This window comes from Typopeltis vanoorti, chromosome 12 (genome assembly GCF_054136105.1).
Source record: "Typopeltis vanoorti isolate ZY-2024b chromosome 12, IOZ_Tvanoo_1.0, whole genome shotgun sequence".
NCBI lineage: Eukaryota > Metazoa > Arthropoda > Arachnida > Uropygi > Thelyphonidae > Typopeltis > Typopeltis vanoorti.
In genome coordinates this window covers 82,372,967-82,400,000 of record NC_143560.1, presented here as the reverse complement: position 1 = coordinate 82,400,000, position 27,034 = coordinate 82,372,967, and the positions used below count along the sequence as shown (strand labels likewise).

Genomic DNA, 27,034 nt, shown 5'->3' with positions numbered 1-27,034 from the left:
GCTAGTAAGTGTAAAGTTATGTACTTTGGTGTGATGAGATTTCCAGAAACATATTATATTAGCAGGGTTATGCTACAAGAAACTGATGAGGCTAGAGATCTAAGTGTAATGGTGGATAGGAATCTGAAGTTCAAAAGTTCAAAGGTCACAAAGCAAACGTTGCAAGTACAACTCAGGATAGTTGAGATGTTGAAACAAACCTTGACATGTAAGGATAATTATTTTGCCTCTTTATAAGGCTTTGATAAAACTACACACCTGGACTACTGTGCACAGATTTGGTCTCCTGAGTTCCAAGGGGATAAAGAAGCTGAGGAAAGGATGCAAAAAAGAGTGTAACTCTTTTGTAAAAGAGTATATTGGAATTATGAAGGCAAATTGCAAGTATGTGAATTACATACCCTGGTCAGCAGGAGAAAGAGATGTTGATATGAGAAAGATCTATAAACTTCTGAATGGGTGTTATAGGATAGTCTAATGAAATTTTTTGTCATATGGAAAGTAGGGAGATAACACAGGGGGGGGGGGATTCCATAGAAGTTAAGTTTGTATGCAGTCAAGAAAGCAGTTAGAGTTAGGTTTTTCTCTCACAGAGCAGTGAGCAAGTGGAATAGTTTGCCTTTAGAAGTTGTGAGTACACTTAGTGTGAATGAATTTAAGTGAGGGTATGACAACTGGTTTGAGTGGTCTGGGATTCCTTGAATTCCAGGAAGTCTCAGATAATGTTTTTTTTCTTGGCATCCTATTAATTATCCTATTAATGCATTGTACTGAAATTAGAAGAGGAGACTGTAACACTGGAACTCTGTGAATGTATGGCACTGAAATTGGATGGACTTTTTTTTTTTTTTTTTGAGAGCAGGTAAGTGAAGCTAGGTTTAATAGTTTTTATTTTATTTAATTTATTTTTTATGTGACTCCCATCCAAGAAAGATTTGTGTAAACCTACAATACATTTGTACAATAAATAGAATAAGATTTTTTTATTATTAATTTTATATATATTTTTGTACTATTATTTAATTTTTACATAATCCAGAGACCCTTCTATAGAAACCAAACACGAAAACTTTTTGAACCAATGGACCAATGTGTAATACAGTCATCCCTTGACTTACGTCCACTCAAAGATACATCCATGATCCCATAAGGAAGTGGTTCTTAACCTTTTTGTAGTCGCAGCCCCTTAAGTATCCTAAAATATTTTCGCAGCCCTCTAGTTTGTAGTAACAATAATAATAATTAAACTTTTTTTTTAAAATAGTGGTTTTACTTACTGATTATAATGACAAAAATAATCAGAAAACAGAGATCAACTTTACTTAAATGTATTTTAATGAGACCTCTGTTGTTGAACACACTCTACTAATTTGTCTATTCTTGCTTCAATTGTGTTACTTAATGCTATTCACATGCAGGAGTCTATTCGAGATCGATTTCATTGTTTTGTTTTAATATTTACCATTGTGGAAAATCCTTTTCACACAAATATGTAGAAACAAAAGGCAACAGATTTTGAATGGCAATGGTAAACAGGTGCAGATATTCCATCCAGATTTGTATCCAAAATTGGACCAAACTTTTCTTCTTGAAAACGGAAATCAGACTTAAATCCTTTGTCAATTCCAGTAGTGTTATCGTCCGCTGGTGATGTGGATCTTTAATCCACAATTTTCTACAATCAAGTTCATTATTTGGAAAATATTTATTGAACTTATATTTATCGATTAATCTCTAGAGATGACATATGATTAAAGAATTTACGTGTGGTTTATCAAATTTAAAACTGTAGTCCGAAATCATTTGTGAATAGTTCAGAAACATTTCAAAAACATCTGAATATACTCTTTGAATCCATCTATGCAGTTTTATTTTCATTACTTCTATTTTACCTAGCACAGTAAAAATGTTAGATTGGTTTCCTTGTAAAGATAAATTTAGTTGATTTAGAATAATTTATTTTATGAGGGGGGTAAATCTTAAGAAATAACAAATCAGTATTACAGCACTGAAAGTTTTGAAAAGTAATTGCACTCAAGTAGCTTAACGTTAAGTTCTATGCATTTGTGCTAGAATTGTTTAAAACTTCAGAGAATCGTGTCTATCACACATCCAGTTCTGGCTAGTAACACTGCTAGTTGTGGCAGATGCCACAACTAGCAGTGTTACCAGCAGTGAAAAGTCAACTTGTGGCACCACCACAAAATAAACTACTGCATTAAACTGCATATTTCAGATTACTAATACAAAATGATACAAGTTTGAAACAAAGTAAAATAAAGAGCAAAAAATAATTATTTTAAGAGATTTCAAAAGTTTAAAAACTAGAAATGTTCTATAAATTTGGCACAGCCCCCATCACTGCCATAAGGGAATAAATAACATTTTCAACTATACTTTCAAACAAGGATTTCGAACTAGGGAAGGACTAATCCAATGAACTAATAATATTCATTCATCTAGGCATGGCAGAAATTTATGTTGGTTGATGGTGCAGCAAATCATCTTGTACAATTTGTTATGCCTATTGTATGTATTTATTTCTATGTTTTATTTATATTTTGGCTTTAAGAATTTTCTTTTATTTGGTGATGATCAGTATACACTTTTGACATACTAATATATACATAAATCATTTCTGATTATCATCGGAATTATCTGATCTTTTGTGACTCCAAATTCATTACTTTTTTTTCTTTTTTGTCAGTAGTTCTTCTGTCTTATCTTTTGCTGAAAATCAATGGATAATGGATGCAATCCAGTTCTAATAATATGTATGAGGATCCATTTTTATTCAGGAATTTTTAATTACGTCTGATCTTTCTGAAGATTGGAATGAAAATATTCCCAGTGAAAAAATATCCCTAACAGACACTAGACTGCAGAAGCAAGAAAAACAAGTAGTTTTATGGTAATACAAAACACAGTCTACATTCTATTATGGAGTTTAAGTGGATGCTTTCTTTAATTTTGTCAATCCATTTCTTTCTTGGTCTTCCTCTACTAGGCTGTCCTTCAATTCTACCATTTAATAACATGTTTGGTAGTCTTTCTGGGTTCATTCTTGAAACATGTCCAAACCAGATTAGTCGGCTCTTTTTAAGTGCTGTAATTACTGTTTCTTTAAAGTTAAGTTATCTGACTTTTTCATTTTTTTTTTTTTCTGTCCAGTTTGTTCTATTGATTTTTCTTAGGCATTTCATTACAAAAGCATTGAGTTTATTTATCCATTTCTTTTTTTTCTTAAGATCCAACATTCTGAGTCATAGAGTACTGTGGGAATTATCATTGTTTTAGTATATCTTTAATTTGAGTTCTTTGCTTAATCTTTTATTGTTCCATATATTTTTAGTCTACCTATTGTTATCCATTCATTATTGATTCTGTGTTAGATAGTTTTGAAATAGTATAGATCTTCAGCGATCATTGATCCTAGGTAATAATTGAACTGCTTTACTTGTTCTATATTATTGTTTCCTATTTTCATTAGGATTGCTTCCCTTTTTTTCCTTATTACCATCAGTTTTGTTTCATATCATATTTGTTACTTGTTTGATGCAGCTTGGTCACGATATTTTCTTATTTTCGTGGCTGCCTGTAGTGATAACTATGTTGTCAGCATATATAAATATATAAAATTAAGGTTATGAATTAATATGCAGAAAACAGACAAAACCAGCTGCAAATATTGTATTTGCAGCTGGTCTGTGATAAATAAGCCTATTCAAACTTCCCATATAGAATGAGCCACTAAGAAACTCACATATTTAATTTCCATAGCACCTTTCCAAGCATAGACATAACATCTTTAGAACATGACATCAGGAAGCTATCAGAAGAGGATATTAATAACGTGGAAATTAATATCATCTTTTGGTGATCACAAGAATTGAAGATTTGTGATGTATGTACTCATGCTACATCTATCATGATAGATGTATGCCACACTTGCATATACAAGAAAACAGAAAGTCCATAATGAGAGTAAAGGAAAATGCAAAATATAAATTTAACTTATTGAAGGGCAACAACATGCACTGATTATCAGACAGGATTTCTAGTACCATCCCCCAAAAGTTGTTATTAAAGAAACTATTCATTGAAAACAGAAACAACCTGCAAATTAAATCTTCACCATTTGTGCATCTCTTGACTCTGTGAATTACCTCAATACTCTGCTTCAGATCCATTTAACAACCTATGCAGTACTCAGACATCACAAGCTTCAAGATCATCTGCAAATAATGCCTTAAACACTGATCTCCATTCCATCCTTCAATGGAGTAAGGACAGCCTACTCACCTTCAATGCGCCCAAAACAGTCTTCCCTTTTCTCTCACAAAATGGATCTCAACCCTAACCCTTACACTCAGTAATACAAAAATCACCAGACAAAAGCATTATCTCTGCTTGGACCAACTTTTACCTCTATCTTTTCCTGGAATAAACATGTGACATCCATAGCTTCTTCAGCCTAAAAACCTGTTTCTCCTCTTCTCAAGATGTTATTTCACTGAGCCAGCTACTAACTCTATACAAAATCCCAAATCCATACAATACTGTTTACATGTTTGGGATGGTGCACCTAAAAACTTCTTAAAAATTCTCAATGCTATCCAAAAAGAGAGAAAAGCAATTTGGCTCATAGATGATTCCTCCCTCACAGACTCACTTCAACCTCTATTCCACAGATGCACTGTTTCAGCTCTGTGTCTGTTCTACAGATACTTCCATGATCACTGCTCCACTAAGTGACAACCTTCATTCTTCTGCTTTCTGTTGCGCATATTAAAACAAAAGCAGCAGCTACTCACCATCCCTTATCAGTATAATTGGAAAGGCACTGAACCCGAACCTCTTTCATTTCATTCCATCTAGGCCTATCCTCTGGAACAGCCTTTCTTATGAAGTATTCCCAAACAACCACAAGTGCAACTGATCAAAAAAGCTGTCAATACACTTCTTCTTTCCTAACCTGTACTTACTCCATACATGGCACTCTGATGTGCACAGGTTCTTCTATTTCTTGTGTGTGTGTGGTATAAGTACAATAATCTACTATTTATCCAACCCCCAAAACAATCCAACTATCACTTATCACAATGGCCAACTACCTTCAGGGTGTAGCCAGAAAAGTGGTAGATTACCACACACACACACACAACAGCAAATGCTAACTACAGCAAATTAATAGATGACCACAGGAATAGATTATTATATTGAATTTCATTTAGCAGCATTCTACCTATGAAACTTTGGATGAGATTTTCAAATAGTTTGTTATACTGAGTAAGTTTGTTACAGAGGTGTTTTTAATAATGAGAGTTTATATTGTATTATAATATAATATTGCATATATGGAGAAAAAGTCCATTAAAGACATTATAAAGTATCACCCTCTCTAGCTAAACAATTATTCAAAATCTAAACTGGAATTTACATAAGATGACACAAACCAAGATAATGTCATGTACAACAATAAACCACTTTCAATTTGAAACATGGAATTCTGTGATGGACATATGAAAAAGCAAGCACATCACTAGAAATTATAGAACATTTTTTTAGAAAAAGCAAGAGAACAGTGAAGATATCAAAATTTTAGAAAATAATTTCTAGCTCTTAAAATTCTTGTCATTCGGCATCAATCCCAAAAATTATTTTGGTGAAAAGATGGAGAGGCTGATGAAGATATCATAAAGTGGAAGGGAACATTGAATGGAATCTGGTTAAGAACTGGGGTGCAGTTCATATGGATGGTTATGTTATATAATAGTATTAAAGGAAAAAATTAATAGTATTTCAGGTATAAAAATTTAAAGTGAACAATATACCCGAAATATGTTTCTAACATATATCAGAGAATGATATATCTAACTTGAAAGAATGCCAATCAAAAAATATATGGCTTTATCAGAATGGATTTTAAAATAAGGTGACCAAATCAGAGAGGCAACGCTAATAGCAATTAAAGATAAATGGATAGTGTTAATAATTGGTGGATTTTTATATTGAGGATATTCATATTTATCTTAATATTTTTAATCCTACCATAGAGATGATCTCCGTTTCTAACAATTATTTTTTTTATTCCGAGTGTACCTATATGTTATTATATGCACAAGGGTTCACTCCAATTGGTGCAATGATCTTAACTCTTTCTTTCAGAATCCAAATAAACACTGGCTCAAGACCAAAATACAAAATAAACACATTTAATAAAACAAAAACAATATATATATACACTTCAAACAACTTTACATAACTAACTACAAATTAATTGGATCCAAGGCCTTTTAAAAATAAACTTACACTTAAGACTAGACTAAACACTCTGTTTGCACAATCACAAAATGTTCATAGCCAGTTTCTTTCTCTGTCAAGGCCCTTTTCTGAAGATATATATGTGACTCTATTCTTCATTTTTTACGGGATCCTTTCTCATCACTTATGTAGCACACATTAATTCTTCCGAGCTTAATTCTATCTCTTTTCTTCAGTAGAAATAACAGTCAGACCCGGCGTCCTTAATACAGATGAAACTTCCTAATCAGAGTTTTCTCGAACATTCCTTTAGAACATAAATAGCAAATTCTTCTTTTATTCACTAAATACTTATTGACAGTCTTAATTCTCCCAATAAAAAAAAATTACAGCTCTACAATTCCCTTTTCGGAATCTACTATTAATCTTTCAATTAGTGTTTCCTCCAATATTCCATTTAAAACGCATATAGCAATATTTTCCTTTTATTCATCCACATACTTATTCCACATTAAAACTTAATAGTTCCACGATTCCTTTTTCGGGATCTACTATTAATTTTCTTCCGACTGTCACATAAAAAAGCTTAAGTTCCTCCGACCTAAATATCTGCCAGCCTGTGTTCTAAATTCCTTCCGAACGCTCTCCTGTTTACAGCCGTTACTCAGATACCGAACGCTTTCTTGTCAGCTGTCAATCACTCATCAAACTTCTCGGCGAGCATGTGCACTCCGTGGCAAGCGAGAAACTAAGTACTGTATAATGGCTGACACTTCGTCTCCGTTAGCGATAAGAGAATGTCCTCATAAAACAACTTTTGATAATTTTAAATTACAATAAAATTTGTTTAAAGTAACACAATTATTCAAATCCGGTAAGTACATAAATTTTTAACTGCTTTATATCACTTTTAACAAAACAATTTCCATAACGGGCACATTGCAAGTGCCAACAATGCGTGTTATGAAAACAAAACTAATAAACATACTAACACAAACGATTTGTAAAAATATTCAGAATTTTAATTATGATTATTTTTACATCAGTTTCATCTTTCTCTGAAAATTTTTTAAAAAAATTTTAAATAAATGTTTAACTTATATCTAACAAAACTTTTAATGCTTATTCCTAGATCTTAAAAAATAACTTGATTCTTGCTAATCATTATTTACACAATCGGAATCACTGGTTTCAGAATCATCTGATGCTAGAGATGATTCAGAATTTACATCTTCTAATTTACTATACTTACAAATTTCATTTCTGTACTTTTCAAATATCTCACTTAAGTTATTTGAATTATGCCTTAAATCTACAGAATCATCACTATCAGAATCAAATTCTACAGGTTTATGAGATTCTACAAGTTTCTAAGATTCCTTATCCTTACTAACCAAATTAGAGGTATTTTCACATTCCTCTGTCTTATTTAACTCTATATTAACTAACCTATGATATTCTGCTATAATTTCATCCATGTTAGAGTCAGTTTAATTATCATCACTCTTACACTGTACATTATCTGAATGTACCCTGATATTTCTAAAATTTCCTGCATTAGGTTTTGTTTTACCCAAATTAAATTTTCTCCTTTGCTGCATATTTGAATTATGAGCTTTAAAACTATTCCATTTTTAACTATTTGATTATGAATGAGATGCACAATTAGTACTAGGAAAACTATGCTCATCTTTCAATATTTTATTCATATTGTCCCCTAATGTAACTAAATTTCTACTCCCTAAAAAGTACCTTTTTAACCTATCAGAGTGTACATTTAAAATTTTACTAGGATTTTTGACATCTCGAATCCTAAAATTCACAGGAGAAAATTTGTCTAAAATTCTGTATGGACCTAAAGCTTTCTTTCCTAATTTCCCAACTCTTTTATCATCTAACAATACTAAATCTCCTGGTACAAATGACTTATACTTTCTAAAACGATTTATATACTGCCTAGTTTTCTGAGAACTTAATCTACTTATTTCACCTACTAATCTGTGAGTAGTGGAAAATTTATCTACTACTGTTTCAAGATACTCATTTATGTATTATATCCTGTATTAGGAATGACTGAAACGAGTTCATTATTAAAGATTGGATCAAAACCATATAAAGCAAAAGATGGTTTTTCTTTGATAGCAGAATGAAAAGCAGATCTACATGCAAATAATGCTTGAGAATATATGTGTCCCAATCATTCGTTTTAGCGTTTGCCAGATTGGAAAGTATTTGCTTTATATTTCTATTCAGCCTTTCACACATACCATTACACTGCGGGTGGTAAGGTGTTGTAAAAATCTTCCTAATGTTGAGTAATTTACATAACTGTAACAATAGTTCAGATGTGAAATTTGCTCCTTGATCTGAAAGTAAGGTGAGGAGTTCCATATCTACAAATAATCATATTCAAAAACTTTCTTGCAATAGTCTTTGCAGTTTGATCCTTCATTGACACTGCTTCAGGAAATCTAGTTAGCATGTCTATGACTACTAGAATATACCTATTGCCTTTTTTAGTAATTGGCAGTGGCCTACTACATCAATAGCAACAGCCTGAAAAGGTCTAGCTGGAATTGGAAATGGTTGTAATGGAGCTTTTCCTCTGAAAGGGGATCTTATTTGGCACTTATGGCATGATTTGACATATGTGAGTATATCACTCTTCATACCTTTCCAGATGTAACGATCCTTTATTCTTTCCCAAGTTCTAGAAAATCCTTGGTGTCCTGCCAAGTCTGAATCATGAAAAAGTATACATGATCCAAGGGATCATTTGAGTTGGTGCCAATATTTTCACTTTCAACCTTCCATCTTCCATTTGTCTAGATAAGAGTAACCCATCTTTATCAAAATATATGTTTTCCAGGTTCAAAAATGTATCCAGTTGAGTTTCACCCTTCAATACAGCTTCATAGATAGTTTTGAGTACAGGATCATCTTTCTGAGCTTGGACAATCTTATCCTTTTCCCAAATTTGTGAACTAGGTACCTTATTTTTTAGAGTCTCAATATTAAACACTTGATCATTATCATCAGTGTCTTGAAAAACTTCAGGAGACTGCTCTAATTTTGCATTGTCACCTGATTCCCTGTCTAAACGGCATTCTAGTCCACACAAGGATACTGTATTATCAACAAAATTACATGCAAAACGATGACGTTTCAGAAAATCAATTCCAAATATGACTTGTACATTTGGATTAGATGATTCTGGAAGAACTATTAATGGATGACAAACTTTCAATGGAAAACAAGGAATTGAAATAAAAACATTTATTTGCTTATCAGCTGATTCAAATATTCCCTTTAATTTAATTGGATAACTTAAAACTGAAATATCATTTGGAATTAGAGATTTAATTTTGTTAAACAAGCTATAAGAAATGAGTGAGATATGTGCACTGTGTCAAGTAAGATTTCACAAGGCACATCTTCAATAAATCCTTGTAAAACTGTCAAAGGATTACCTCCATTAGCATAAGGAGCTAATGATACATCAAACTCTCTTTTAGGGTTGGAGCTGTCTTTAGCTTTACCCATGTCCAATGAGTAGTTTGACATTTCTGTCCTTGCCAGTATGATATTGGAATAATAACTATTTCCAGATTTTTCTTTATTCTCTGATTTCTTATGTTGAAAACAAGATTTATCTCTAACATAACAGTCTTTAGCAAAATGACCGGGTTTATTACATCTAAAGCATTTTGGAACATATCTCCTATGAGATGCTTTATTCCTGTCAATACCATTAGATTTACAAGATAAAGATTGATTATCTGTAAGATTCTTGGATATTGTCAAATCAGATATCATTTTAAACAGAAGTTCCTGTCCTTGTACTATTGGTCTCTGTTGTCTTTTTATTTCTTCACTAAGAAATGTTTTCATTTCCTCTAATTTTCCCAAATCATGTAATTGTACTTTGGAATCAGATTCTGGAACATTTTCTGTTAGATTTACAGAAATTTCCTTAGACTGTTTCTTTTTATTTGCACCTTTTAATTTATGAAACTTTTCTTCTCTCACTTTATCTGCAGCCACAATGCTAGGAGAATGAGTTTCATTATATTGAAAAGAGTTCACCTGTTTATTGTTTGAGGAATGAAATATATCTCTAAGTCTCTCTTCCTTTTCTTTAACAAGTTCATAACATTGTTCAAGATTTTTAACCTTTTTCTTGTATGCTGTTTCTTTCAAATTATCTTTAAGGCCAAGCCTAAATTGATTAAACAGCAACCATTCCAAAGAGGATCTCTCTTCAGATGAAACATTAAATCCATGAGCAATGCTCCAAAGTCTGTGATAGTATTCTGAAACAGACTCCCTATTACCTTGAATGCACTGTTGAATTTTCAAAATGTTAGGCCCTAATTCTCTTACACTTGAAAATTCTGATATTAGCAAACTTTTAAAAGTTGCATAACTGTCAGTGTCTCTTAGTAAAGGAGATGTGTTTAAGAATGTTTTGGGTTTGCCCAACAATTTACTACGAAGTATAATCAACAAATGAAAATCTGACCATTTTCCCAAATCTCTAATTTTTTCTGCACATCTGAAAAATGTTTCTATGCTTTCACTACTATCTCCTGAGAAAGAAGGTATTACTAAAGTTGGATTAATTAACCTAAAAAATTTCTCATCTTTAACTAAAGAAACTTCACTACTAAAATTGCTATCTCCTGTAGCCATTTTACTTGAGTCAAGATTTACTTTCTGAATTCTAAAAATAAAGTTAAGTCATAACCAATCCTGTAGTCGGCTGCGCCATTGTTAATAATCGGTGGATTTTTATATTGAGGATATTCATATTTATCTTAATATTTTTAATCCTACCATAGAGACGATCTCTGTTTCTAACAATTATTTTTTTTATTCCGAGTGTACCTATATGTTATTATATGCACAAGGGTTCACTCCAAGTGGTGCAATGATCTTAACTCTTTCTTTCAGAATCCAAATAAACACTGACTCAAGACCAAAATACAAAATAAACACATTTAATAAAACAAAAACAATATATATATACACTTCAAACAACTTTACATAACTAACTACAAATTAATTGGATCCAAGGCCTTTTAAAAATAAACTTACACTTAAGACTAGACTAAACACTCTGTTTGCACAATCACAAAATGTTCATAGCCAGTTTCTTTCTCTGTCAAGACCCTTTTCTGAAGATATATATGTGACTCTATTCTTCATTTTTTACGGGATCCTTTCTCATCACTTATGTAGCACACATTAATTCTTCCGAGCTTAATTCTATCTCTTTTCTTCAGTAGAAATAACAGTCAGATCCGGCGTCCTTAATACAGATGAAACTTCCTAATCAGAGTTTTCTCGAACATTCCTTTAGAACATAAATAGCAAATTCTTCTTTTATTCACTAAATACTTATTGACAGTCTTAATTCTTCCAATAAAAAAAAATTACAGTTCTACAATTCCCTTTTCGGAATCTACTATTAATCTTTCAATTAGTGTTTCCTCCAATATTCCATTTAAAACGCATATAGCAATATTTTCCTTTTATTCATCCACATACTTATTCCACATTAAAACTTAATAGTTCCACGATTCCTTTTTCGGAATCTACTATTAATTTTCTTCCGACTGTCACATAAAAAAGCTTAAGTTCCTCCGACCTAAATATCTGCCGGCCTGTGTTCTAAATTCCTTCCAAACGCTCTCCTGTTTACAGCTGTTACTCAGATACCGAACGCTTTCTTGTCAGTTGTCAATCACCCATCAAACTTCTCGGCGAGCATGCGCACTCTGTGGCAAGCGAGAAACTAAGTACTGTATGATGGCTGACACTTCGTCTCCGTTAGCGATAAGAAAATGTCCTCATAAAATAACTTTTGATAATTTTAAATTACAATAAAATTTGTTTAAAGTAACACAATTATTCAAATCCGGTAAGTACATAAAATTTTTAACTGCTTTATATCACTTTTAACAAAACAATTTCCATAACGGGCACATCGCAAGTGCCGACAATGCGTGTTATGAAAACAAAACTAATAAACATACTAACATAAACCATTCGTAAAAATATTCAGAATTTTAATTAAGATTATTTTTACACCGCTAAAAGCAATTAAAGATAAATGGATAGCAGGTTTTAAAGGACAAGGTTGTTTTTGAAGGCATGTATTCCTAAATATAAAGCCAAGAGATCAGAGTGCTTTATCACAAACCATATCAACATGAGATGGTAGGACAGGGAAACGTTAAATAGAATATCCAGGTCTTTATCAGCACAAACAAGCTTTAACTGTATCAGTTATTTCATAACTAGATACTAGATTCCCTTTTAAGAAAGAAGATGTATGAACGTTTCTGTGGTAAATTAAGGTATGTCTATACTACTTGACTAAATTATGTAGATTACATTGCATATATACACATCATAATGGGATTTCAAACAAAAAAAAAAAGTCTAAGTTCATGAGAAAAGAAGTTAAACTGGATATCTGGAAACACCACAAGATACTGATAAAGAAGAGAAACAGTAAATTGCATGTTAAGAATCTTGTAATACTGTAAAATCTCACGTTAATGTCTTGTTTAATATGTTTGCTTTTACAAGTTTTGTTTTGGTGAGAAATACATTTCTGTTATGTTAAGTTATTCACTATAGTAATTATGTGCTCGGTATTATTCTGTCTTGTGACATAAATGTAATAATGCCAGATATGTATGTGGAGTTTTGCCGTGAATCTCAGGATCAGACATGCACATTCGCTGTGAAAAATTCTGTATAAGAGTTTTCGTTGGTAAGAAAAAAAAAGGAATTTGGTGGGAAAGTAAGGACAGCGTCACTCAGAAAGAAGGCAAGAGACATGCAAGAAAGCAGAGCCTGCCAGGATAGTTACTCCATGGAGTTAAGTTTAAAGAATGTTGGAGGACCTTTTGAAATTACCTTCCAAGGATAAAGAATGTACACAAATGTATGCTGAATTAAAGGCAAGTGATAAATATTTCTCAGAAGTAATCTGAAATTCACCATGAAAGCTCAGGAATTTGGAAATGAATTTGGACTACTCAAGTAATATATTTCTTTCGTATGTGATATATTCCTACTGTTTGTGAGACCTTCTTTTCCATGTCTAATATGGTTAGTCGTTTTTAAATTTTGAATAGAAAATGAGAGAGAGACTTGTTTGGGTTCACTAATGTTAAACTTTAAATTGGTTATAAAATGCTTTTTGTGATTATCATCTCTTTTATATAATATTGTTGTTGTCAGCCTTGTAGAATCCCACTGCTTGGCAAAGGCCTTCCCCATGTTATTCCATTTGGCTCTATTTTGGGCTGTTCTTCACCAGCCCAAATTATATAAATTAATCATCATCATCATGCTTGTCAAGGATTTAGGCCTAGAGTGGCCTGTATTAGAAATCATCGTTGAATCTTTTAAGAGGACGTCCTGGTTTTCATTTTCCTAGTGTTTGTAATTTAAGGCTTGTTTTGGTTGTTATATAAATTAATGGTTCAAGTAAATATCTTAAAATAAAATATTGAGCTATATTATTTAGAGAACAACATACAGGTATGAATCTGGAATAATCTACCCAACAAAAGAGATAAAATTGTAATATATTGTTATTTTACTCCATGACTATCTCTAAATATCAGTTGAATGAAAAAAGGGAGAGGATAACATGTGTGGAGCAAAGGAAAGGCTCACACACACGCACTTATTATAGCAAAAACAAAATCTCATGCATTTTAATATAACAATTAAACAAATCGTGCAGTTGGTAGGATAAATAGGGTATGTGAGAGGTGAATAATATAATAAAATAAAAAAAAAGCTCAGTGAAAGAGGATCTGAAAGAAATAAAGTACTACAATATTTTAACAGTACCACTTCTAATGGAGTAGTGATACTAATGTATTAAATATATATAACAAACTTCCAAATTTTGCCTCCAAGTTTTCTGTCAAGCAGCTTTCTTTTAAGCCATTTCAATATGTTTTTGCAAAAATCTAAAAAGTTTATGAATAAGGAGAGAAATGTTTACATGTCAATGACTAGAGATAGCATCTATCTGGATATTGCACTAGGAGAGATGATAATACATGTTTTTTAAATAATGTGGATCAGTAGCTCTATAAAACCATGTTGCTGTGGGTTAAAAGTATAGAGGATAAAGGAAAAATAATATCGCAAATTATACTTTCCAAAAGGACCATACTTACTTTTCCTGAGGCAGGTGAGCCTGAGGTGCTAGAGTGCCCTGGGGACCCCTCCTACATTGTTTGGAACCCTTAAACTGGCCCTCATTTTTGGGGCCCCCAGCTAGAACCTCATGCACCTATGCATAGGTAGTCCTGCTTTCCAACTATTTGGAAATAAATAACTATATCTGAAACAGAGAATAGTTTATTTAGCCAGTACTGCTTGATTTAAATATAAATTTAATGAAACAACTTCAAATTGTACAGAACTGGAGATAAACCCCATCTGCATGCAAAACATCAATAGAAGAAAAGGAGACGCTAGTAAAGGAATTACAGAATCTTTCATCATGGTGACATAAATGATGTTCCCATCATCAACTTCCTAATATGTTAGCTTCAAGGAGTATACAAGATACTATGACAGTACTACATGATTAAGTTAACATTATTACTAATCTCCTATCAACAACTTTCTTCCACATTAATCTATCATTTGTTAATTGTCATATCCAATATTTGAATCTTCAAGAGCACTTTTGATTGAATCAGTCCCCAAAGATCCTATATCAGTCCCCCTAGTCTTCCTCTGTGTCTTTTTCCAGCCATCTTAGCATCAAACACTTTTGCTAGCCTTGCTTTCCCATTCTATGTAAGTGACCATACCAAATTAGATTAGCTCTGCTCACACATTCTTGAAGCTAACAATGTCAAGTTCCTTCCTCCAAATAAAATAAATATCTTTATTTTTAATACGATTCTGCCACTGATGCCATCTGTTCACTTCCCTAATATTTCACAAGACTCTCGCATCTGTAGTTTCTAATCTTTCATCAAGTGCTTTATTTCTAATGCATCTGGTTTGAACACTGTCTTGTATATTGCTACTGTAGTTTTTTTGGCAAATTTCTCTTATTCCATATAATTGTATTCCACAGGCTCCACACCATACCAGCTTTGGTTATTTTGTTGTCTAATTCTATATTTAATTTGCCATCTTCACTAAAACTGTGACTAAATCGCTGAAATATTTTACTTCTCCACTGAGAATATAATTGAAGTTTTCTATGATCCTACTGATTTTCATACTTTTTGGTCTTTTTTATTGCTGATTTTCATGCCAAATTTATTACAATGTTATTCAATTTAGTTAGAGAATCCTGGAAACTTGCCATGGATTTGTTTAGGAGTACAACATCATCTGCATAGAGCAAAGAGCTAAGTTTCGAATCTCCAATTTCTACTATCTGGTTTGGTACTATTTTCTTTCATAATGCAATCCATATAGATGACGAATAAGAATGGAAGCAGTGTTGCATCTATGCGTTAATTCATAAAATAAATGATCTTGTGTTTCCTGATGTGAACAGAATGGAAGCAGTGTTGCACCTATGCGTTAATTCATAAAACAAATGATCTTGTGTTTCCTGATGTGAACAGAACTCTAGTTTTGCTCCAATTTGCACTCTAGTTTTAACTGGAAAGATACTACATAGTGTTTTCCATCTGAAATGAAATCTAGAAGGATATATGTTTCTAAAACAAATGTATATACAGCCATGATTAGCAGCTTCTACAATAATCAACTGGAATGTCAAATGTACATTATATGATTGTTATATAAAACAAACTACAAAAAAAAATTTTTGTAGCATGTTTTGTACCATTTCTCCAATAATTAAAAAGATAAAAAAAAAGTTTTACTTACAGAGTAAGTTTTGCAGGTTCTGGAGGAGGAAATCCAATAGCAGCAACATGAAAAATACCATCTTCATAACTTCCTTCAGCAATCACATAACAATTCTCTGTAAATAAACCTCCTTTGTAAACCTGAATGTTTGTTAAGTTTCAGTTGTCAAATTTAAAGCATAATGAGATACCCATTTCTTATAGTAAATATTTTATGAAGTTTCAAATTTAACAAAGGAAAATTTTTATTTTAATAATCATAGCTTAGTTTATATGTAATTTAAGCATTTATTACTGTTTTACAATTAAAATGAATTGAAGTTGCTGTGAAACTTTTTACATAGAACAGATCATGTTTAATTGCAATTATGTGAAATATTATACAATAATAGTTATTGTATAATATTTATATAATAATAATTATTATTATACAATAATAATAACAACAAAAACAATGTTATTTCTTATTAGCATTTAATATTAATTAAATGCTAATAAGAAATAACATTTATTTAAAATAAGCTAACTTAAATCAAAACTGAATTGTGTTGAAAAATCTTGAGGAGGACCAAGAAGTGACCAATTTCAAAAACAAACTGTCTGAGCAGAGCTACTGCTATTCATATACAAATAGAGAGAGAGAGAGAGAGAGAAATAATAATTGCTGTTTTAATCTATTCATATGTATATAACATAAAGAACTCATTTATCTTGTTATTCTGAAACTTCTGCAAATCACTGATTTAAAAATTACAGCACATATTTCTAATTCAATGCCTAGGGCATCAAATTTCAAATGGAAGGTACCAGTTTATATGTAGAAAATCCCAAGTTTTACAAACATAGCTTTGTAGTCTAACCATTAGACTAAATATCAAAATATTTATGACCATATAATGACATTCTTATGTCATCATGTTGGCATCTGTTCCTAAGAGGTCAAAATTAAAAATAATTTTTCACACATACACATTTATTGACTACCGTTTCTCAGGATATAAATGGAGTGTTTACATCTGCTGAGAAATATGAAATTTATAAGCTTCACAGTAAAAGTTCTTAATTAGTTGGATAACTCAAATAATTCTCAAACTTATATATATATTATTACATGACCCCCTCCAAGAAGACCTAGGACTCATCACAGAGTACATAATTCACAATTCACACTATGTCCTCTACCACCCACTAAATGCTTTTTGGAGCAAATCAGTCAGGGAATAGATGCAGTTAACAGACAAAAATAACAGACACTTACTCTGTCCAAACAGCAGGAAGGATGTGAAACCATGGCTCCATTTACTGGAGGACTGAAGTTGCTTGAAAAACAGTTCCATAGTTGGCCTCTAGAGTGGGACATATCTGGATTATGCTAAAAAAAAGAATTTAAATAATAATAATAATAATAATTAATAATAAAAATTCTCAGCCTTTCCACATACTAGTGTACAGTATGTGGAAAGGCCAACCCTTTCATGAGTGGGAGTCATTTTAAAAAAAAATTGACAGTAATTAAATGGATAAGAATCCTATTTTGTTATATAGCCAGTAAGTGAAACTCAAGATCGAGAACTACGATCTAAGAGTTTCAATGCCGAAAAACTATCGGCGAAGGCAATTCGAAGCAAAGGTGGAGCAAGCTCCCTCACTATTCTTGATATTCTCTCATAATGTAAAACACAGCTCCTAGGAGATGTATTATTGTTTTACATTATGAGGAGAGGTCACTACCCAGACCGGTTTCAACCTTTTTTGAGGTCTCATCAGTGAGTAGGTAGACCTAGGAAAATATCAATGCTTAGTGAAAAGAACTTGCATACCTTCACTATACGAATGCCATAAAGGTGTACTTGTATTTTGTAATTAAATTGTATACCCACAATGTTGCTTTCTTGAAATTCCACGGGTCTTTCCTGACGTTCTTCTTGTAGTCTTAGGTTTCCTTTCAAAATGTTACTATTGCATGGAGGGGGTTCTAAATAATTAATAAAGTCCTTAACTGATTTCTGTGATGTTACTATAAAATCAAAGATCCTCCTGTCCCCTCTAGTAGTTCACGTACATGCGACTTCGGATAAGCTATCTGAAGTCGATTATACGTGTCTTATAATTATACAAAATTGACAGTAATTTAAGATTTTAGTATTGTTTCTGAATAATTTATGATAATGTATTTCAAAAACCTCTTAAAAGTGTATATCAGGTCTTTTTTTCAAATGAAGGGCATGCTGCCCCATTGCTCTTCCAACTGTGCTATGGAGAAAGCGATATATAAGAAAGATAAATCTTTATCATTCCAAATGAAATTAGGAACATAATTTATGCTATTCATCTGTATGTATAAGGAAAGGATACAGCTTTTGACAAATCAAGTTCAACTGCACCAGTTGGGTCCTCTAGATGATGTTTTCCCTGAAAGAATAAAAATTATACATAACATAATTAGGCCTAATTTGATTCATTGACAGACATTACAGACTTGAACTCTCTCACAACTATTCTAGTTGTCACAACTAGAATAGTTGTGACAACTATTCTAGAAAATATGCTGCAAGGTTAAACTAGTAGCTGAATGAAAATAACCTTATTCCAAAATAATAAGCGGCATTCTGAAAAAAGTACAACAATTACTTACTTCAGAATATACATGGTAAATACATCATCTAGAGACACTGTTCTGGCATACATAATCCATAACTGCAGTTTTCAGTGTCTCATTACTGCACACTGCAAACAGAATTTAATATTATACAATTAATGTACACCAGAACAGTTTAGAAAATATTTTTATTTACCATATTAGCTATTTTATATATCATCGTGTATGAGTATCATTGCAAAAATTTTAACATAAAATTTTAATACAGTCATACCCTGACTTACGCGAATCCGGAGTTACGCGGTTTCTTATATGTACTTATTCCCGTCCCACTTCACGCCTCACCACTAGTTGTATCTTTCCAGCGCCTGCCGCATTCGCCAGTGCCGCACACGTTGTGAACAAGCACTGATGTGTTTCATGCGGTCTCCATTCATACACGATTTTTATAGTCTACAAACCTTGCGATTGTTTAACACGTTCGCTGCCACGCTACTTCGGCATAGTCTGTTCCTGTACGCCAAGCAATTTCACTTCTTCAAGGTCAGTATGGTAATCTCATTACCAGCGGCAAGCGTCATACGAGTATACTCGTAGCTGGCTTGTGTAGCTCATATACGAACTACGAGTATACTCGTAGTTGGCAGCGAACGTGTTAACGTTATGTTCTTGATAAAAATTTTATCACATAAAAAATAATAATGTCGTCCAAAAGAAGCAAGTCCAATTCTTCCACAGCTAGCAAGAAAAGAAAAACATTGACTTTGGAAACAAAATTCAACATTATTAAGGATTTTGAAGGGGGAATGAAAATTTCTGAGCTAGAAAAGAAGTTCAATCTACAGGAATCCACAGTAAGAACAATCATAAAAGAAAGGTTTACAGATTTTGGAGGACATAGATTCTAACAAGGAATGAATTGTAGCCACAAGGCAAGGAATAAAAAAATCATTAGCTCGCTGTGAAGAAATTTTGCGTGACAAGAAAAAGACATTATGATATCAGACGAATCTATTAGATTTTATGAAACCATCGACATCGAAATAACTTTCTTTTTTTCATGTACAAAAAACTACAATTATGATTACATTTCTTAAAAAAATAGGTGTTTTTGTAAACCTTTGGTCCCAATTAACTAATATTTTGTATGTTTGTATATATAAATTACATGCAAAATTATACCCCGAGTTATGCGAATTCGACTTATGCGCTTTTTGTTGGTCCCACCTACCGCATAACTTAGGGGTATGACTGTATTAAATTAAAAGTGGAACTGTATGAATTTGGAATATAAAGCAAGATGCTAAACAAAGTCAGATTCAAAAACTCAGTATCTATGAGGAAAAGCTTCCTTAAGATTCTTCCATAAGTCCACTATTGTTTATAACATGTATGAATGATATGTACAATATTTATTATTATTATTATTCGTGACACCTCACGGGAGGACACCTATTGTACAACTCTTCGTCTCCACCACTACACCAAACCTCTACCAATCATCGATATCAGCATCATCTACTACCCACCGCCACAGCTAGTAATTTTTTTTGCCTATAAATTGCATGTGTTCTTAAGGGCCGATTTGTCTATATGAGGGATGAAAAATCCGAGTTTCAGGGAGAACAAACTCTGCTACCTCCGTTTGAGATCAGCTAACTCACCTTAGATTGAAAACATCCATATAAAGATTCCTCCCGTCATGACGAGAATTGAACTTAGACCTTTTCCAATCGAAGGGCGCAATGTACTGTCGTTCTTCCAATTGCTCTATGGAGGCTCTTTTATATGAAATATATAAAAATATATTTTATATGACTATACAAAAATCTTCAATGTTTGTAGATGACATTCTCTACAAGAATCTCATAAATACCTTACTACAGACGAGATGAATTACAGGAAACAATTACAAAATTAATGTATTACTTAAAGGTGATGAAAATAAATCGAGAAAAATTAGATGCTGTATTTTCTCTATAACAGTAATCAAGAAATTAAAATTTTTATTAGTATTATTTTCTTTTTTGAAATTAATTTAGGTGTAATGTATTTCAAGGTGCTAAAGTCACATATGCAATCCAGAAAAATTCCATCATGTAGTTTTTTTTTTTTTTTTTAATTATTTAACATATATGTACACTTTTAAGAGATTTTTTGGAATACATTTTGAGAAATTATCCAGAAACAATACTAAAATCTTAAATTATTGTCAAATTTTTTTCTTCCATTTGACTCCCACTCATGAAAAGTTGTAATCCTACAGTGAACCAGTACATGGAAAGGCTAAAGTTTTTTTTTTTTTTTTTTTTTTTTTTAATTTAAATTCTTTTTTCCTTCAGCATAACCCAGATATGCCCCACTCTAGAGACCAAACAGAACTTTTTTAAGCCGCTTCAGTCCTCCAATTGATGGAAATATGGTCTCACATCCTTCCTGCTGGTTGGAGAGAGGAAGTGTATTAAATACTCAGCCAACCAGTCTAGCAAACTGTTTTTTTGTATCTATTGTGACTCTCAAAGAATTTAACAGTAAAGTAAATTAACTTGCCAAGAAATTTTATTCTTGTTTAATCTTTTATCCAAATGTATGTAAACAAAGTTTGCACATGAAGTATCTTCATAATTGGTATATTTGTATACAGAGGTAGATGCCTTCACATCAACTGCCTTAGTATATCCCATAATGAAAAGCATACTTCTTTTCAGTACAGACATATTATTGCTGTGCATTATGGAAAGGGTCACTACCCAGACTGGTTTTGAGTTTCACTGAGGTCTTATCAGTGGGAGCGAAATCCACAAGAGATAAGGTTGAACTAATGCAGAAGTCATACATTTCTCACATGCAAGTAGTAAAAAGGTGTATCATCTTATGGAGTACTAAGACGATTGATGTGAAGTCTTCTGCCTCTATATACAAGTTGCCTAGCGTGAAGATACTTCACAACTAGGTATGATTTACTGTGTGTGAAAGTACCTTTACTCACTGAACATGATAGAATTCCTCCATGGCAGGTGCAAATTTTGTTATTTGTTTGCATCGGGATAAAAGATTAAACAACAATATATATATATAATTTTTTTTCCAAATTTTAAATTTCAGTTATTCTAATATTAATTAAGAGTTTCAAGGTAAGCAGGACATCTTTATGTTTACATCATCTTACATATATTTAAAAAAATGAATTCTGCCATCTAACTCTTAGCTCTATAGTTGTTGGACAGCATTAGTAAATTACTTCTTTATAAAAAAATTTAAAAAATTTCATGCAGTTTGTCCAAATCTGATGAGATCTGCCTGAGCATTTTATGGCTCAACCAGATTGGTAAAAACTACATGCTCTCTTGAGTGAAGTTCTGGCACTCCTCCAGAACATGCCATATGGCAAGGTGAGTGCTGTGCCATTCACATGGTGGGTTCTTTAGCCTATAATTGATAAAAATATGTAAGATGACTGACCCATGCAAAGCCTAACCAGTATAACTTCCTCTCTTCTTTCTACATGAACTAGACTGCTAATGCTTTATCTCCTGAAATACATGTTGTTTTTGCTACTGTTGATTAACTAAGTTTACTGTTATTAAGTGTTTTTGTATAGGAGACTGACAAACAGCAAGCAAAGGAAGTATGAACTAGCATCGGCAATCTCATTTCCCTTTAATGTTGTTGGTAGCCAGAATAGTTGAACATCAAAATTAAAGGTCCTCACCTGATATAATAATTTATAACATCAAAATCACTAGATGCAAATCATATGAAGGAGAGGGAGATAGTCTGTAAAAATGAGCCTCTCTCTCTCTCTCTCTCTCTATATATATATATATGTTAAAAATACCAAGCAATTTTAAACCTGGTTTTACTCCATTTCCCAAGTAAGCAAACAGACAAACAAGTCAAGTTTGCGCCTGCAAGTGATGCAAGTCTAGCTGATCCTACAGGTAGTGCAAGACCAAGGCAACTCGTGGTAAAGGTGGCATAAGCTCTGATCACTAAAATCTTAATATTTACCCTTAATGCCAAAACACATCTCCAAGAAGGGGATGCATGATGTTTTGTATTAAAGGCAAGAGGCCACTACCCAGACCGGTTTCGACCTTTATTGAGGTCTCATCAGTGGGAGCTAGGCTAGAAATACCAAGATTTAGTAATACAGAGCTTATAAGTATTTTACCAGAACAAGTTGCCATAAGGTGTTTTAACCTTATTAAATAAAAATCTCTGGAGGAGATATAAATGTAGAAAGTATTCTACCTTGGGTATAATAATGTTAAAAATACCAAGCAATTTTAAACCTGGTTTTACTCCATTTCCCAAGTAAGCAAACAGACAAACAAGTCAAGTTTGCGTCTGCAAGTGATGCAAGTCTAGCTGATCCTACAGGTAGTGCAAGACCAAGGCAACTCGTGGTAAAGGTGGCATAAGCTCTGATCACTAATCTTAATATTTACCCTTAATGCCAAAACACATCTCCAAGAAGGGGATGCATGATGTTTTATTTAATAAGGTTAAAACACCTTATGGCAACTTGTTCCGGTAAAATACTTATAAGCTCTGTATTACTAAATCTTGGTATTTCTAGCCTAGCTCCCACTGATGAGACCTCAATAAAGGTCGAAACCGGTCTGGGTAGTGGCCTCTTGCCTTTAATACAAAACATCATGCATCCCCTTCTTGGAGATGTGTTTTGGCATTAAGGGTAAATATTAAGATTAGTGATCAGAGCTTATGCCACCTTTACCACAAGTTGTCTTGGTCTTGCACTACCTGTAGGATCAGCTAGACTTGCATCACTTGCAGGCGCAAACTTGACTTGTTGGTCTGTTTGCTTACTTGGGAAATGGAGTAAAACCAGGTTTAAAATTGCTTGGTATTTTTAACATTATTATACCCAAGGTAAAATACTTTCTACACACACACACACACACACACACACACACACAGTAAAACATACATTTTTGGTAGTGGTTTCTTTTATGCATATAAGTATAAGTGGGATAACATGCAGCTCAGCAGTGTAATGCACAATCAACGGAGGTCTCAGATCTCGAACCATTGATATAAATAGATAAGAAATCATTCTGAGTGCATTAAGCAGCTACAGGTTATGATGAAGCATGCAACTTCCTTAGCTAGCACAGTAAGAGGCTGCATGAGGGAGTGCAAACCTGCTATGGAGGAATTCTATCATGTTCAGTGCAGTAAAGGTACTTCACACATCCAAATTTCATTTGATCATACTTGGATAGAGGATTAAACAAGCACTTAACTTCCTCTGTAACCAAATGGAAAAAATGTTCTATATCCTAATTCAAGTCGTTAGATGGAAGAAAAGGTCCAATATCTACAAAAGTCACATTGTGTGTGTGTTGGACAGATCACTGCTTTCTAAATACCAGACCTCTAGCACTTACCATTTCATGTTGGATCTTTTTTCTAGTTTCAGGAATGCAATGACAACTGACTTATGGCATGAATCTGCAAACTCCTTAATAAGTACTACTCCTTTGTATAGTATAAGAAGAGATTCATAGAAGATGATGGGATGTGTTTTATCATCTTATAATGAATGTCATCAGGCCATTCTGCAATGGCACAATAAACCAAGTGCTATTTTTAGTTCCTTCTGGAAGGGCCAATTGTATAATTACAGCCCATTTGTAATAAAGTCGAGCTGCTGTTTCTCTCATTCTTTCAATATCTTGGAGGATACAAAGTTGTTGCCAAGATACCAGCAAACTTTCTCCTGAAGTGTTTGCAATTGCTTTGGGTTAACAACTACACATTCATTAAGTTCCACAATAGATAAATGGTGAGTTCTATATCTACTCTTCATTTTCTGGATTTTATCCAATACATCTTTTGCAATGATTGCATAACTGATAGAAATGTATGTTCAATTCATAACTGTTTTTGACTCTGACCTCTAATATAACAAGCTTTGACCTGAATGTGGTAGAGCATCTCTGAAATATAACACATTTCTGAAGCTGACACATTGATCAACAAGATCCCATTAGTTTAATTTATCGCATTTTGTCCTGGTATTAGCATATTATAGATATGCAACCTGTCATGGAAAGTGTGAACATAAAAAAATAGAATTGTGTAAATAACTTAAATTTTTAAAAACAGATTTATAGCACAATTACATATAGATATATTTATGCATTCTTTTATATTTTCTTTCTTTACTCACCTCCTTTAATTGAGTAAGCATACCCAGAACAATTATGTGACCATGTTTAGCAGATGTTCCTAACAAATATTCTACTGGCCTGAGTGTGAAATTCTGACTCTGGGTAGAGCTAGCCACAATTGCTGTTGGAGCGAATAATCTATGACGTAGAGTTCGCTGATGAATTACTTTATATCTCTCTACATACATAGCAGACTTAGAATCACTACTTCCATGAAGGCACAATGGATGATAGGAACTCTTGAGAACAAATTTCTTCTTATCCTTGCTAAGATAAAATATAAAGGAAAGAATGCTAATCATGCATGTAGTAAGAAAAAGTTGCTTTCAATTGAATTTTTATGACTTACTCTTACAACAGCAAATTACTAGCAGTCAAAGGAGTGGTTTTTTATAATGGAAGGTTCTGAAAGAAATTTGTACAGTAATCTTTTATAATAGCACTGATGCTATAACAAATAAGCTTGATAGAGAGTTAATTTTATTTAATTTTTTTATCACGTAGTATCCTTGTATAGATATTCAAATGGCACAAGAAATAAGTTGGGTGATTCAGGGAATAAATGTGAATTTCTTTTTCTAATACAGAAAAATAGTTCATAGGCAATGCAATAAAATCTAGAATTGGTACTTATGCTGTTGTATTTATTAAATTTTGACAATATACAAATATGTATTCCTAAAGATAATGGCTTTTGATCCACAATGAAAAACAAAACTCCATTATGTTAATTTTCTTTCACAACATACAAACTGATCCTTGACTGTTAAAAAATATATTCTTTTCCATTAATTTAATTATCTTATAATGATCTAACAGCCATCAAGTCCATGTGGACATGTGTAGCACCTTAATTTATTAAGCCAATATATTGCTAGTGTTTACAATGTATTTTTATTGGTGAAAGTTTGTTTTGCAGGATAAAAAATCCTATGCTTCTGAGAGAAAAACCCTGCACTTTTATGAGTTCATATAACTCACTTTCAGTTGTAAAGTCTTATATTCTCCACTACGATATCTGATCTGAGATCTTTTCAACCAGAGTCATTCATTCCTGATTGAACTACAGTGATTATTCTTTCCTATAAAAAGTAAGTGGTGCAAAAATATTAAAAGAATATGAAGTTGGCCAAAGTAAAGAATATATCTTATTATTAAAAAAAAAAAAAAAAAAAAATCAGCCAATGCCTTTTTGTTCTCATATAGGGAGTAGGTGAGGCTGTTTTAGCTCTATCTAACTTTTGGAGACAGTAGGCAGTTCAATCTTCACTGGTAGTCAATCAGAGATAGCAGGCCAAAGGCTATCACAATAGTATTAATCGGTACGCAGTGAAGTAGGTGGCTAGCAAGTGCTCCCACCTCGTGGTCCCTAACACAATATTTTTAATGTCTGAAAATAGTGGGTTCGAAGGCCGATTTTCTTGAGTTTGACAGGACGAAAAACCCGAGTTTCCGAGAGAAAAAGCCCACTTGCTATGCCAGAGATCGACTAACTCGGGAACCAGTTAAAAAAAGGCTTAGATGTTCCTTTATTCAGCGATTAGATTTTGAACTCCAAGTCTTTCTTCATGCAGTAAAGCACCATAGAGTGTAAACGCCACTTCTACTGAGCTATATAGACTTTTTTTTTTTATTTTAAAAAATCAGCTAACTAAATCAGGTACAACAACAGACATAGAGATATCGTCTTCACAGATAACAAAATTTTTCACCAAGGAAGAGTCGTGTAACCACCAAAATGATCAAGTAAATGCCCTGGATGGTGTAACACTATGTGCTATAGCACGAGAGGTCATCATCATGTATCAGTGATGGTTTGGTGTGTGTGTGTGTGTGGATGAGTGGGTGTGTAGGGTATCCAAGTTACATTTAAGTGAGAAAGGGATCAAAACCCCTGCTAAACATTTCAAGACACAGCTGGAACCTGTGGTACAGCCCCTGAACAACATTTTGTTTCACAGTAAGCAGTGGACCTTCCAACAGGACTCAGTCCTTGCACACAATGCAAAGATAGCACAACAGGGGTTGGAAGTGAATGTGCCCTACCACCATCTGACTGACTGCTTGGAAGTCTCGATCTCAATCCACTG

The 27,034-nt window shown here is 32.9% G+C and overlaps 1 protein-coding gene across 3 annotated transcripts in view; it reads right to left on the bottom strand.

Moving 5' to 3' along the window:
* PolE2 (DNA polymerase epsilon subunit 2) overlaps nt 1-27,034 on the bottom strand; it is a 119,898-nt gene that overhangs the window by 77,591 nt on the left and 15,273 nt on the right. For all 3 annotated transcript variants that reach the window (XM_090401580.1, XM_090401581.1, XM_090401582.1), the window contains 3 exons: nt 24,944-25,211; nt 18,501-18,557; nt 16,165-16,286 (listed from right to left, as the gene is read on the bottom strand). In XM_090401580.1, coding sequence (XP_090257706.1) covers nt 16,165-16,286; nt 18,501-18,557; nt 24,944-25,211 — 447 coding nt within the window. The remainder of the gene's footprint in view (nt 1-16,164; nt 16,287-18,500; nt 18,558-24,943; nt 25,212-27,034) is intronic.